General features: G+C 38.0%; 1 protein-coding gene across 1 annotated transcript in view; it reads left to right on the forward strand.

The window, feature by feature from the left end:
- The window catches only part of ush2a (Usher syndrome 2A (autosomal recessive, mild)), a 236,098-nt gene that overhangs the window by 96,330 nt on the left and 124,820 nt on the right, over window positions 1–14,948 (forward strand). The window contains exons 33-37 of the mRNA XM_056234074.1: window positions 1,559–1,718; window positions 6,444–6,606; window positions 7,433–7,580; window positions 9,426–9,577; window positions 10,565–10,712. Of these exons, the coding sequence (XP_056090049.1) occupies window positions 1,559–1,718; window positions 6,444–6,606; window positions 7,433–7,580; window positions 9,426–9,577; window positions 10,565–10,712 (771 nt within the window). The remainder of the gene's footprint in view (window positions 1–1,558; window positions 1,719–6,443; window positions 6,607–7,432; window positions 7,581–9,425; window positions 9,578–10,564; window positions 10,713–14,948) is intronic.

Genomic DNA, 14,948 nt, shown 5'->3' on the forward strand with positions numbered 1-14,948 from the left:
AAATACCTAAGCACAAATCATGTTGAGTTTGTGTAAAGAGCCATAAAACCTTCAGAGGCACCGCACTGGGGTCTCCGTTTACATCTCCTTCCTTTTGATCAGCCTGAGCTTCTCTCCTGAATGGCTAAAGATATGCCTGACTACATATGTATTACAACCCCAAGCCAAAGCAGAAAATGTACCAAAGGCTTTGAGAGCATTTCTGTGCGGCAGGATGTTATTTTCAGTCTGCTCGACGGGGTATCCCATATTTATTGTTGTGGGTCGTTGTAAAGGCAGAGGTCTGATGTGATAAGAAGCTATGGAGCACTGCATTGCTGCGGCTGCCGTCCCCTCCCCTTCACCCCGCCACGCGCAAACCCGGGGATTCCAATTTCTTTCAGGATATCTTAGCTCAGCTTCCTAGCTGCCCCCGCTGTGATTTTGGAATATCTCACCTTTTTTATTCCTCCTTCCTTGACAGTAAACTGCTGTCAGGCGCTTCAAGGAGAGATCCTCCTTCCCGTCAAGAGGAGCCTTTGAAACGCACCGCTCATCGCCAGTGTTTGCGACTCTGGTTTCCCAGTACAAATGATTAACAAATGATCCCAGCCATGTGGAAAGCATGGGCTGCTGTGTGTGAGGAAGGGAAAGCCAGGAGCTCGCTCATCATCACAGCAACCTAAAGAAGCCAAACATGTAAAAATACTGATTAATATGACAGATTAGATCACAGCTTTCAGGTCTTATTAGAATTGCCTGAAGTGGTTGATCTTTGTAGGTTAGTGTCAACATTTATAGAGCTGGAATACAGATGCCAGCTAAAGATAATGCAACCACACTTTCCCTTTACAATTTCAGATAAAACATTTTTTACAAGGATTTTAAAGATATAATATTATGGTAACATCTACTGTATCACAGATTTTTATTGAGCTTTATTGAAGCATCATGACAAGAGGGGGGCACATGCTTCCTCTGATCTTTGAACCAAGGGTAAAAAAAAAGAAAAAAAAGTATAAAACAATAGTTGCAAAATCATGTTTAAATTTGTTTTACATTTCACCGATCATTTGCTTAATTTTTTAATGTTTTTTTTATATTATTTTGTTTCCCTGTGAAGCACATAAGAAGTTATCACAATATCAAAACTGATTTCCTTCTGTACACAAATGTATGGCAATCACTGACTGTTGAGTTCATTTTTGGCTTAGTTTATTTAAATACATTTGTGTTGTCTTGTGAAAGCTTTACTTCTAGACTAGAACATCTTATTAAAGAAATAACTACTAACTTACAACTAGGTTAAAAGTTAAAAAAATGTAAAAGTTCACCCAAACCAAACAGATGAACTCTACCAGCACATTAAACCTATTTTATCAAATTGAAGATGAAATAATACTTTTCTGTGGAATAAGCATCACAATATAATGTTATAATGCATTCTTAGCCAGTCTAATTGTATTTTTAAATATATATATATATATATATATATTTATCAATTTCTTCCTTCTTTCACCGTGTTTCATAGTGTTTTCTGAAGTGATAATCATGGGTTTCTCTCTCTCTCTCTATCCAGGTGTTGGTGTGTTCACTCCTCATAAGTTGCTGTTGAGTGCCTGTACTGAGGCAGGATGCACCAACACTTCCCAGGTTACCCTGTTCACAGGTCAGTTGCCCCCCACACACGTAGAGCCACCCATCCTGACCGTACTGGATGCCCGCAGTATCCACATACAGTGAGTATTAAAAAAGAATCTTTTGAGTGAAATGTTTTGCCTTTAGGACAATACTTTTAATATTAGGAGCATAAATTCAATTATAAAAGTTATTATGCATGGATTGGTTTCCAAGATTGTTTTTAAAAAAAAATCTTTTCTGCAGTTTTTAGAAGAAAAAAAAACATTCCACCCTCACTAGGTCCCGTCCTTGGACGGCACGCACACATGCACACTAACGAGGCATGGACAGGAGTGAAGGTGGTTGTTCTCACCTTTTAGATGACAATGTTTTATCAGAGAGACACGCTAATGAGGTGACGGACATTTGCTCTCTGTAAGAGGACGAAACACATCTCAGGTCTCGTTATTCCTCACCATTATACTAAAACTAAGCTCCGCATGTCAAACCGTAACCCTCTGAAGATGCAATATAACCCTGTTTAAGAAAAAAAGTGGCCACCACAAAAATCTCACACTAGAGCGATTTATCTGACCAACCCGTATGTCAAATTTGAGAAGCTGTCCCTATCCACCACATGGGTGCATTAATCAACTGAGTGTTTTCCATATAATCATAAAGTACGCCCCTTCCGCCAGTCATGCCATTGGCTGTTTGTCCTTATTGTCTTTGCGTGTCCTCTGGCTGCAGTTGAGCGACCAGGGGAACGGAGCAATGGAGCAGGCCTTGATTTAGGAGCTAATGCTCAACTCCTGCACCCACACTGGACCATCTCATTGGACTGTATGAAAACGCACAGTCCGACCTTCTTCCGGCCTGTTTAGCATGCAGAAATTTCTCCAGCGTTTGACCCCCGCCGCTTGACTTAGAGAGAGAGAGAGAGAGAGAGAGAGAGAGAGAGGGGGGGGAGTCTACAGAAGATTCTTCCCAGCAACCTGCACCCCAGGCCTATAGCAATCTATGTGAAAGCCTTTAGAGGTTCATCTTCAGCTGCCCCATCTCCATCACTTAAGAACTATCCGGAGAGGGCACCATGCCACACAACGACGTGAGGGGACAAGGAGAGAATAGAAGGAGAGAACTATAAGGGAGTTAAGGGGCAATGGGGAAACTGAACTTATGTACACTTTATTTTAGGCCAAGAGAGATGACAGAAGCGCTCCGGCGCATTTCCCATCAGAAAGAAAATGTCATCACTTTACTGAATGATCACAGGTGGGGAGAGAGCGAGAAGGAGAAGGCCACGAGGAGAATATATATTTAAGCTGTCACCTACAGTACACCGTGGTAAAACCCACCACCAGTTCACTCCCATCAGAAAGTGCCGATTAAATTACTCAAACCACCCCACCTAGAGATACCTGGAGAGAGAGCTTTCTGTTAGCATTCACATTCATCTCAATGGAATTTGTTCGGTTGGCTCACCAGAAACACGTGATTTGAAATCTGCCATCTTTGCTTAACTTCAGGATGTTTTGTCCAATCTAATTAATCTGGAGGCACAGGTAAATGTTGCTATGACAATTGTGATTGACATGTGGATAGTCCCAAACCCTTCAGTAGCAATTATCTTGAGCTGTGATGCCATGCTTTTATAAAGAATCTGGGCCTTCAAAAGAAATTATTAAAATAAATGAATACTTTTATTCAGCAAGGATGCACTGAATTGACAAAAGTGATGGTAAAGACATTTAATGGTATAAAATGTAATAATCAAATTATTTTTAAATGTAAAAAAAAATCTATTTAATATGAATGCTGTTCTTTTGAACGTTCTACTCACTAAAGAATCCTGAAAAAAGTATCACAAAAATATTAAGCAGCACAACAGTTTTCAACATTGATAATAATAAGAAATGTTTCCTGAGCACTAAATCAGCATAATAGAATGATTGCTGAGGGATCATGTGACAATATATTAAAATAGAAAAAAATACAAATGACTTGTTTTACTGTATTTTGACTAAATAAATGCAGCCTTTGTGAGCATAACAGACTTCTTTCAGAAACATAAAAAACATATTTTTTCTTACTTTAAAGTGGTTGTCAATGTAGGAAGATTTTTTGCATGGTGTAGTTACAGCATCTACCAGCAGGGGTTGATGGGGACCAAGTTAACTAGCAAAACCTTGACCCCTTGGCCACAACATTCCCTCTTTCTTATCTTCGGCAGTGTAGCAGCCTACCTCAACAGCCTTCATTCGATTATGCTCATTTCAGGCATTGAGGAAGGAAAAAAAATACAAGCCCTTGCTTTTTATTCTCCTGCTACCTCTGTATTAATGGCAGTGGAGAGCTTGTGATCTCTGTAAGCCATTTATTAAAAAGATGTATATGACCCAATTTGTCTCATCACCGATTTTCATAACTTCATTATGTATCTGCTCTATCCCGATGGCAGCGCCTCAGAGGGAAACTCACCTTATTTATTGTCTTCATCCGCCAAGAGGGGGAAATGGTTATTGCTTTATTTCCATTGGATATTTCAATTTGAATGGGACGGGAAGCTGCAATGATGATAGAGGGAGAATGAGAGAGGGAGAGAGAGAAGGAGAGAGGTTCGGGGGGAGAGAGAAAGGCAGCATTGTAATTTGACATTACAGATGATATCTCTCTCCCTCTCTCTTTTTTTCTCTCAGGGTCTAATTGTGGATACAGTGCCTTTGAAAGGTATTGCCTTGTTAGCAGAATCGTAATAGGAGAGGGTGAAGGATCATATGTGTTCAATACTCTTTTGTTGTGTTGCGATTTGCCTGTGAGAAAGGTTGCGAGACCCCGGACTGCAGGATATGCACAAACCGAATATCAGCAGAAACACGCTGCGTGAAAGTATACGGCACCTTGAATAAATGAGAATAAGAGAGAGAGAGAGAGAGAGAGAGAGAGAGAGAGAGAGAGAGAGAGAGAGAGAGAGAGAGAGAGAAAATCCTCTCAACACGACATTAACTCCTCACCACCTTTAGAGTGAATAAAAACGGTTAAAATTTGCAAATGTTTATGTTGTTCTGACAGAACCAAAATTATGCAAGTTATAGTGCGGTATTTTTTAACTTAATTGTATTGCCTTAATAACTGGATGGCAAAAAATGTATAGTACATATACAAGGTTAAAATAATGTAAATATATAAAAGGCAACAATGTACAGAAGTGTTAGGTAAATATTATTATTATTATGTTTTTAATATTTTTATAATGAATATCTTTTTCAGAATGAAAAAAAAAAACATTTTTTTACACTGACACCACCTTAGCTTTATTGGTTTATTATATGTTGTTTTGGATTATACTGATAATTTGCTCAAAAAGTAGGGGTTTTTTGTGCTTAACTCAAGTATTACAATTGATTAAACTGCCATATTATTAATTATATAACCTACTGCTTATCAATTATACTATGAAAATGTCTTAATGGCCGTTGTCATTTGCCTTTTAAAATGCAATTTAATTTATGCCTAAACTAAATTAATCACAATAATGAATAAAGTCACCTGCGGGTGTGTTTGCTCCATGTAGACCAGGAGGCCCTTATGAGCTTTGTACTAAATTAAGGAAACAAAGAGGGTCGGAGAAACATCAGGTCAAACTCAGTACTTAGACGCTTGATGATTCCTCTCATCACACAGGAGGTTACTGTCCTATTTCCCTCTTTAAACAACATAGATGATTTAAGATCATGTCTCAGTCTTGACACCATTACCTTCAAAAGGAACATTGTCTCCTCTAGTCGTGGAACTCTTCATTTGAGGATTCAGACAAATGTGCCAGTCATTTTACAAAAATGTGTGTCGTTAACAATGAATAGTTAATGCAGACTTTTGCTATTTGTTAGGATTTCACACAAAAAAGTGAAAAAGTGTTTTGTTTTGTCTTTTTCATTGGTATGTTCTTAATATGAAATATATAAGAATAAAATCTAACATAATCTCTATTTTTCTTGTTTACGTTTTAAAATGACTGTGTTATATAATAAGATTTTAAGTTTACAGTGCATCACATATTGTCATCATTTGTTTCCTCCCTTAAACTCCCTTTAGCTAACTAATTATGAACTACTTCTTTAAAATTCTATCGTAATCAACTTTTCAAGAAATTAATTCGAGGAAAAGTTGGTCTCTTTTTTCACTTTATTTTTTAGGTGTGTCAGTAGACAACTGTCTTATACTGCCAACCCTCGCATTTTGTATAGTAAACCACTGTTCATTGAAAAGTAGATTTTTGTAAAAAAATAAACAATGAAGTGTAGAATATTTTCACAACCTTGAGCACAGGGCTAGTAATGCCCATTAATAAACCCTGTTACCTGATAGAATGTTTAAAAACGTACTTTAAAAATCACCAAACCGTAAAATGCATAATGAAACTTCTGCATTAAAAGTCAAAAACTATAAAATTGCCTAAATGTATTTAATGAACAAAAAAATACACACAAAGGTGAAGAAATTAAATGGCCACTCTCTTCCTCTTTGAGTTTCATTTCGCTTCTCAGACGTCCCGTGCGATTCTGTCTTTCAGATCCCTCAGTAGATAGCAGTGTCCTCTGTTCTAAATTTAGCAATGAGAAAGTCAAGCTACAGAGTGAAACGCTCACCCACCAGGCTTTCCTATTTTTGTCCGCACATCCTCGGACAGAGTTATCATGATCATGCTTATTAGACTCTGTCCGGGTTCTGGGTGGTCCACTGGTTTACCTGCCACTGCTGCTGCTGGGCGTACATACAGCTCTCACAGTACAGGGGTCATGTGACAGGATATCAGACTGTGTTTTGTCTCTGGTGTTCTATAGGTGGGCTGCTCCAATGGAGGTGAACGGCCTGCTGGAGTTCTACACACTGTACCAGTCTACCTTAGGAGAGGAGCTGGTCGTCATCTATAACAGCTCTGAGCTTTTTGAGGATTATACAGTGCGGAACCTCATCCCGGGATCCACCTACCTGTTTCAGATAGCAGTGCGTTCCTGCTCACCTGTTTCACCACACACACACACACAAATGACAAAAAAAAAAAAAATGGCCCTTTAGATTTATTACAATGTAAACTAATGTGGCTTTTTTAAAAAGTCATATTGAATATTATGCTAATTGAAACTTGAAACCTTCATTACTCACTGATTCGGATCTAACAACATATCGTACCCGTATAAGATTATCCATATACATATACATATCGTATAAGATTTTTATTTTTATTTTTATTTCATATAATTTTTTATTTCAAGAAACTTGTAATCATTTAAATTTTAACAAAATATAAAAATAAATTTTAAGTAATTGTGTATTATTTATACTATTTAATTTTTTTTAGATTTTCTGCGCTGATTTTTGTTTTTGGAATTCTAAATTTGAACATGGTAAAATGTGTCACCATACAGAATTAAAATTTTCTTACTGCCTGTTTTTTATATTATTTACACTGATTTGGATCAGACAACATATACCGATCAGAGTTTTTCATTTTAATTTTGTTTAACCTTTTTTATTGAAATAAATTTAATTATCATTTAAATTATTAGACAATATTAAAATACATTTTGATTATGTATTTATGTAGTATTTACTAATTAAGCCTACCTGTAGGTGAAATCTGCTGACTTTTTTTTCCAATTTTTTGTTGAATTTAAGGGAACATCTCAAAATTCCCTTGATAAAATGTGCTAAATTGAGCCAAGTTTACTACAATCTTCTACTTCATTATATAAGTTGTATTTATTATACTTCACTTTTTGTGCATTATTTTTAAGCATGTTTGTTTTGTTTATGACCTTTTGACCTGCAGGCGTGCACGGGAGGTGGATGCACCCTCAGTGACCCCAGCGTGGCCCACACTGAAGAGAGTTCACCGGAGGAAGTACCTGCCCCCAACATTCTGTCACTCTCCCCACATTCCCTCAATGTGTCCTGGACCCCCCCTCTCAAGCCCAACGGTGAGTGGGGTTAAAACTAGTGCCTGGCAAAGGTGAATTCATATTCCAAATGGCCGTTTAGTTAAGGGTGCTTCATGTTTAATGATGGGTTAGCACATAGAGAAGGGGACAGGAAAAGAGGAGCACTTTGTGTGGCGGTGCGACTGGGAGAGTGTGGTAGAGCGAGAGAGAGCGAGACAGAGGAAAGGAGGGTGCTGCGTTTTAAGTGGATGAAAAGTGCTCCCTTTTGACTGATGCTGTGAACTGCAGCTTTAGCAGTGGCTGTCAGGGGCGCAGCAGCAGCTTCATTCACTCAGCCTGAGCACCGGATGGGGGACAACGCTTCGGCCCTTGGGTTTGAGAGCAGATGCAGATTAGGAAAAGTGCTTCTAGAATTAAATTCTTAATGCATGTTAGGGAACGTTGATTACCATGTGTGTGAAAATCTATTGTATTTAGTATCTGACTAAATCATTTTGCTTTATATAAAGAGCATTAGTTTGCAATGCATGGTACAAAAAATATTGAAGGATTTTTATTTATTAAATAAGTCCACTAATTTAGTAAACAATATTGTTTTATTTATTGTTTTAATTTTGAAAGGTGACATGATTTATTATTAATATATTATTTTATTTAATCTATTGATTAATTCATTACAGTATGATTTTTGAAGTGAGGGGTTAAGGCAGTTAAAAGGGCCTTAATATGTTCTGACATATTCAGACATGAGCCGATATGAAAATAGTTTTCAGCTATTGTGTTTTGAAAACTATTAATTCCACCTCTTAATCATGTGCAGATATAAACTGTAATTTTGGTCCAATAAGTAGTCCAAATAAATAAATGTATTTGTTATTACAGTGTTCAATAAGATACGATTAAGCAGGGCACAATTGATTGAACACTATAAATTATATTGCCGTTAAATTATAATTTTTTTAAACATGGTACATTTTGAGGAGTGTTCCTCAAGTCTTCCACATTTTTAAATACTGAAAAAATAACTTAGTCGTGTCTAAATGTTAATAAGCATTAAGTACAAAAAAATGTAAAAAATTTAAATAAAAATATAGTTTTATGATATTATTTGCACGATTCAAAACAATTCATCTGCGCTGAATTAAATACACAATCTGAAAAGTATGGATGAAATCTCTTTTTACAATGATTACAGAAAATACATAGCTTATTAGATTTTATTATTTAATGTATTATCCATCTCAAGACCTACTGAGTGTATCATTATACAACTATTGCAAATTTGATTTATTTAATATTTGTGCATTTTTAGGGTTAGTTGAAGCCCAGTGTGTTTGTTTATATCTATTTCTTTGTGCATTGGGCCAAGCTGAATTGTCCTCCTTTTAACTGACCGGTCCATCTTGAGGGGTGTATCCTGTGAGCAGCTATAAAGAGAGCAGGAGCAGTATACGGCTGTGTTTACATGTTTTACAGCACTCTTTCCCTAATGGCCGGCTTTAACAGAGGGCTTTAAACAAAATGGCCAGTTTACACCAGGGCATGTGAGGAAATCAGTGGAGCAAACAGTGTTTGGGTATTAAAACGTGTCCTGGAATAAAGCTTCGTGGTGGAGGGCAATTTTAGCCTTCATTGCAGAAGTACAGTGAATGCCGCAAGTTCTTCTTGATTTTCAGCCATTAATGAAATTATTTTATTTTGGCTGATGTTTAAATAATTTCAATTTGTGTTTGAATTATTGACTGTAGTTGTTCTTTTTTTGCACTGTTAGGACATCTGTCGCATTTTTGAAATGATATGAGAGGTTTACATGTCGAGCACAACCTGTATTCCCATGTATGCTATCGCACATATGCTAAACGTGTATTAATTTCCTCCACAAAGGTGTGATTAGCAGCTATGGTCTTTGGATGGATGGCACGCTGGTGCAGAATTCGTCCCTGATGGGCTTTGAGGTCGGTGATCTGTCCCCATGGAGCCTCCACAGCTTCCGTGTGCAGGCCTGCACGGCTCAGGGCTGCGCTCTGGGGCCCCTGGTGAGAGTCCACCACATTTACATTATGTTAATTCCTCCTCTGCGTGTCAGATGGCAGCTCAACATCATAAAGGTGATCGATTCACTCTGTTCAATAAAGCACCTTCTGCTCACGCTTGACATTTGGTATAAATGCCACTCTGGGCTGGTTACTGCTTTGATGGGCTATATTTGGGCATTTTTCCAATATGTGTGCAATATTTAGTCAAATGGCCAGTTCTGCGGACACAGCAAAAGTTGGAACAAGCAGCGAGAGGTTGAGTGGCTGTGGTGTCAGGCTAAGATGTATCCGATCATTTAGTGGACAGATGGTGGAGAAAATGCCGGCTGTGAATTTTTATTTTTATATTTTCCCCCACCCTGTTTTTAAAATTAAAATAATACCACTTAAATGTTACATGCTTGCTTAACATATGGATTTAAAGCGAGTTTAATAAAAATGTTTAGTTCTGGCAATGTGAATTGCCGCTTCAACCTACACTACTGTTTAAAAGTGTGGGGTCGGTATGATTATTTAAATGTTTTTGAAAGAAGTCTTTTTTTGCTCACTAAGGCTATATTTATTTGATCAAAAATGTATTTCTATATAATATAATATAATATAATATATTACATTTATTTGAAAAATAAAAAAAAAGACAGTAATATTGTAAAATACTATTCAAATTTAAAACAACTTTTCTATTTTAATATTTACTATGTAATTTATTCCATTTTGGGATCAACCTTAATACATTTATTTTTATTTAATTATTTTATATATATTTTTTTTTTAATTTGTGAAAGTCTGCTGTCACTTTTGATCAATTTCATGTATCCCTGCTGAATAATTATTTTATTTATGTTTTGTTTTGCTATTGTAATGTCAGTAGAAAAGCTAAATTATTTCAGACAAATTAATACTTTTTATTTAATGTAGACAAGTTATTTTTTAAGTAAAACTAAATCATTAGTTTAATGCAGTCACTTTCTCTCTTTCTGTTGTCAGGTGGAAAGCAGGACTTTAGAGATGCCTCCCGTTGGTCAGGTGACCCTGTATGTGTTCACCGAGACGCCACATTCAGTGCGAGCCAAGTGGGATGCTCCAGCTAAGCCCAACGGCAACCTGACCTACACAGTCCTCTTCACCGGGCCAGGTAAATCAAACTTAACTGCTCCCCCTTACACCTTTACACCCTCCTTCAGTTCCTCAGAGTAAACGCAACACTGCCTCCCTGCGTGCTGCCTCTGCTCCTTATATTGACTTCTACTGTTTTCCCTTTGTTTGTTTACAAACAAAAATGTTGAAAGTTCAGCGAACCTTAGCACAGCCTGCCTACGCAGTAATGGGCTTAAATGAATTGTTGTCGGCCTCCATTTTGCTCAGGCTGACTGCCGGGTGCTATCGCAGGCCGGAAGAGGCTTTGGGAGGACACCCGCACTCATCATGTGCTCTTCTCCTCTCGTTTTTCACGAGATGAGAGCGGACAGGTTTGTTAAAAAAGCGTAATGGCACGTTCAAAAGGAATCTCCCACTGCTCACCAACCTGATCTCCGCTGGAGCTTGCCTTATGCTGGTTAGAGGATTGTTTTAATGAGAGGGTGAGGTGCAAACCACGTTCTCTATGTAAATCTGTCAAGATCATGAAGCAGCTAGGTTCACATTGTACGTACTAAACATGCATTCTTACTGACTATGCCACTGCATATATAGCTTTATTGGGGCTGTTGCCTAGTGGTTAGTGCATAATGAGCTGTGGCGCTCATGCAAGTGACAAGTTCGAATCCAGCTTGCAACATTTCCAAATCTCTTCAAAAGGCAAAAATCATGGCAAAAGGCCATATGATATACATTACCGTTTGAAGGTTTGGGTTTAGTAAGATATTTTTTATTTTTTTAAATAAATTATTATTTTGATTCTGCAAGGATGCATTTAATTGAGCAATAATGACCGTAAAGACATTTTTAATGTAAAAAAAAAAAATCTATTTCAAATAATTGCTTTTCTTTTGAACTTTCTATTCATCAAATAATTCTTCTTGAGCAACAATCAGCATATTAGAATGATTTCTGAAAGATCATGTGACACTTAAGACTGAAGCAATGGCTGCTGAAAATTCAGATTTGTCATGACAGGAGTAAATTACCTTTTAGAATATATATATATATATATATACACTCACCGGCCACTTTATTAGGTACACCTGTCCAACTGCTCGTTAACACTTAATTTTTAAGCAGCCAATCACATGGCGGCAACTCAGTGCATTTAGGCATGTAGACATGGTCAAGACAATCTCCTGCAGTTCAAACCGAGCATCAGTATGGGGAAGAAAGTTGATTTGAGTGACTTTGAACGTGGCATGATTGTTGGTGCCAGAAGGGCTGGTCTGAGTATTTCAGAAACTGCTAATCTACTGGGATTTTCACGCACAACCATCTCTAGGGTTTACAGAGAATGGTCCGAAAAAGAAAAAACATCCAGTGAGCGGCAGTTCTGTGGGTGGAAATGCCTTGTTGATGCCAGAGGTCAGAGGAGAATGGCCAGACTGGTTCGAGCTGATAGAAGGGCAACAGTGACTGAAATAACCACTCGTTACAACCGAGGTATGCAGCAAAGCATTTGTGAAGCCACAACACGCACAACCTTGAGGCGGATGGGCTACAACAGCAGAAGACTCCACCGGGTACCACTCATCTCCACTACAAATAGGAAAAAGAGGCTACAATTGGCAAGAGCTCACCAAAATTGAACAGTTGAAGACTGGAAAAATGTTGCCTGGTCTGATGAGTCTCGATTTCTGTTGAGACATTCAGATGTTAGAGTCAGAATTTGGCGTAAACAGAATGAGAACATGGAACCATCATGCCTTGTTACCACTGTGCAGGCTGGTGGTGGTGGTGTAATGGTGTGGGGGATGTTTTCCTGGCACACTTTAGGCCCCTTAGTGCCAATTGGGCATCGTTTAAATGCCACGGCCTACCTGAGCATTGTTTCTGACCATGTCCATCCCTTTATGGCCACCATGTACCCATCCTCTGATGGCTACTTCCACCATGTCACAAAGCTCTAATCATTTCAAATTGGTTTCTTGAACATGACAATGAGTTCACTGTACTAAAATGGCCTCCACAGTCACCAGATCTCAACCCAAAAGAGCATCTTTGGGATGTGGTGGAATGGGAGATTCGCATCATGGATGTGCAGCCGACAAATCTGCGGCAACTGTGTGATGCCATCATGTCAATATGGACCAAACTCCCTGAGGAATGCTTCCAGCACCTTGTTGAATCTATGCCACGAAGAATTGAGGCAGTTCTGAAGGCAAAAGGGGGTCCAACCCGTTACTAGCATGGGGTACCTAATAAAGTGGCCGGTGAGTGTATATATATATATATATATATATATATATATAAAACTTTTTTTGATTAAGTAAATTCTGCCTTGGGGAGCATAAGAGACTTATTTTAACAACATTAGAAAATCGATCTAAACTTTTCATTGGTAATTTATATTTAAAAGAGCAACCAAACCTTTTCCATTTATTGCTCCATAGGGCTGATTTTATCTATTTTCAAGATTCAATTTGCATTCATATACTGTCAGTATGTGAATGAATTGGGTGTCATTTTGAACCCTGTTTCCCCCATTCTTTATTTCACATATCCTTCTGGTAGGCATCCAAAACTCTGTGTATTCCTGGTCAAAGTCCAGCCAGTCTCAGATGAAAAGAGTGACCTGCACCTCTATGTGTCAGCACTTCTTTTTGTCTGCCAGGCCAATAGAATAGATTGTCTCTCTCCATTAATCAAGAGTTCATCTGTACAGCTTACAGATTCTACACATTTAATCCTGCCAACAGGCCCGCGTGTGCATATTACAGTATGTGTGTTTCACTAGTCTACCTAAATGAATACATTGACATTACAACATAATCGTCCGCAATCAGCAAATTATAACCCTTAATGTGCTCGTTTGTAATAACAAAAAACAAAAGAGAAACAGAGGTTGATTCACAGACTGCCATATTACTCTGTCAGCGTCTAATTAAGCTGAGCTCACCTGATTGTTAATATTTGTGGGAGATCGCTTACAAAGCAATCAGCCGGCCACTTTGATGGACTCAGGCCTTACCGTGTATATACTTCTGCTGCTTGTATGGATAAATAAGAATCAAATTTGTCAGAGATTTGCCATTCAGCTGTTGTTGGGTTTTTTTCTGTGTGCAATTGACTTGTATACTGCTGTATATGTAACTTAATATATCAGCAGTTTGCTGTGAATACTCTCAATTTGCAGTTAATCTGAGGTAGTGTGCTAAATATTTTATTAGTAGCAGTAGTAGTAGTATTATATTTTTTATTTAATTAAATTTGTTTATTTCAAAAATTCCATTTCATTGTGTCTTAGAAAAGATTAAGACACTTGTGATTCAGATGTTCTGGAATGATTTTGGTGTTTTTCAGTCTTTGTTTTGGGAAATGAATAGTTCCAACATGACGGCGGCAACACACTTCATATGGTGGATATCTTGGTAACGTCGCCGGGCAGCAGTTTTTTAGGTAGAAAATAGGCATACATGTTGAAAAATTGTATTTCAGAGCAAACAAACTCAATCAAAAAGATGATTGGCTGTTTTAACAGAAAGGTAGGTTTTACATTTACAGCTGCAATTTTTATCAAAATGATTTCTGTAAAATGTCTCTGCGTGCGGCCCTTCTCCTCTTCATACAGTCCCTGGTCAAACATGTTACTTTTTGTAATGTATCAGATTGCCACTTTGATGGACACAGGCCTTACTTTGTTTACTTTGCACTGGCTACCACTTACGGCTTGCATCAAGTTCAAGACATTGATGCTTGCATATAGAACAGTCACGGGCTCTGCACCCTCCTACCTCCACCCGCTCTCACGAGTCTACATCCCCTTCAGAAGCCTGAGGTCGGTAAGTAGTAGTACCTTCTCGGAGAGGCACAAAATCACTTTCCAGAACGTTTTCGTGGAATGATCTTTCCAAACCTATCCGGAATGCCGAATCCCTGACAATATTCAAGAAACGCCTGAAAACTCATCTCTTCTGTCAGCACTTAACTGCATCCTGCTTAAAAATAAATTTTATAAACTTTGAATTACCAGCACTCCTTGTGTTTATTGCCTCTTTAGGATGAATCGCTTGTTGTATTCCTCATTTGTAAGTCGCTTTGGATAAAAGCATCTGCTAAATGAAAAACTGTCAATGCACTTCTGTTGCTCTTATAAATAAGTTACCATTGCCATTCAGCCGTTGCTTTCTTCCGTTGTGTCATTGAGTAGTATACTGCTGAATCTGAAACGTAATATACCAGCGGTTTGCTATGGATCCTCAGCTTGCAGGCCAATCTGAGGTAGCGT

This window comes from Rhinichthys klamathensis, unplaced genomic scaffold, assembly GCF_029890125.1.
Source record: "Rhinichthys klamathensis goyatoka isolate OS25496 unplaced genomic scaffold, OSU_Roscu_1.1 h1tg000387l_1, whole genome shotgun sequence".
Taxonomy (NCBI): domain Eukaryota; kingdom Metazoa; phylum Chordata; class Actinopteri; order Cypriniformes; family Leuciscidae; genus Rhinichthys; species Rhinichthys klamathensis.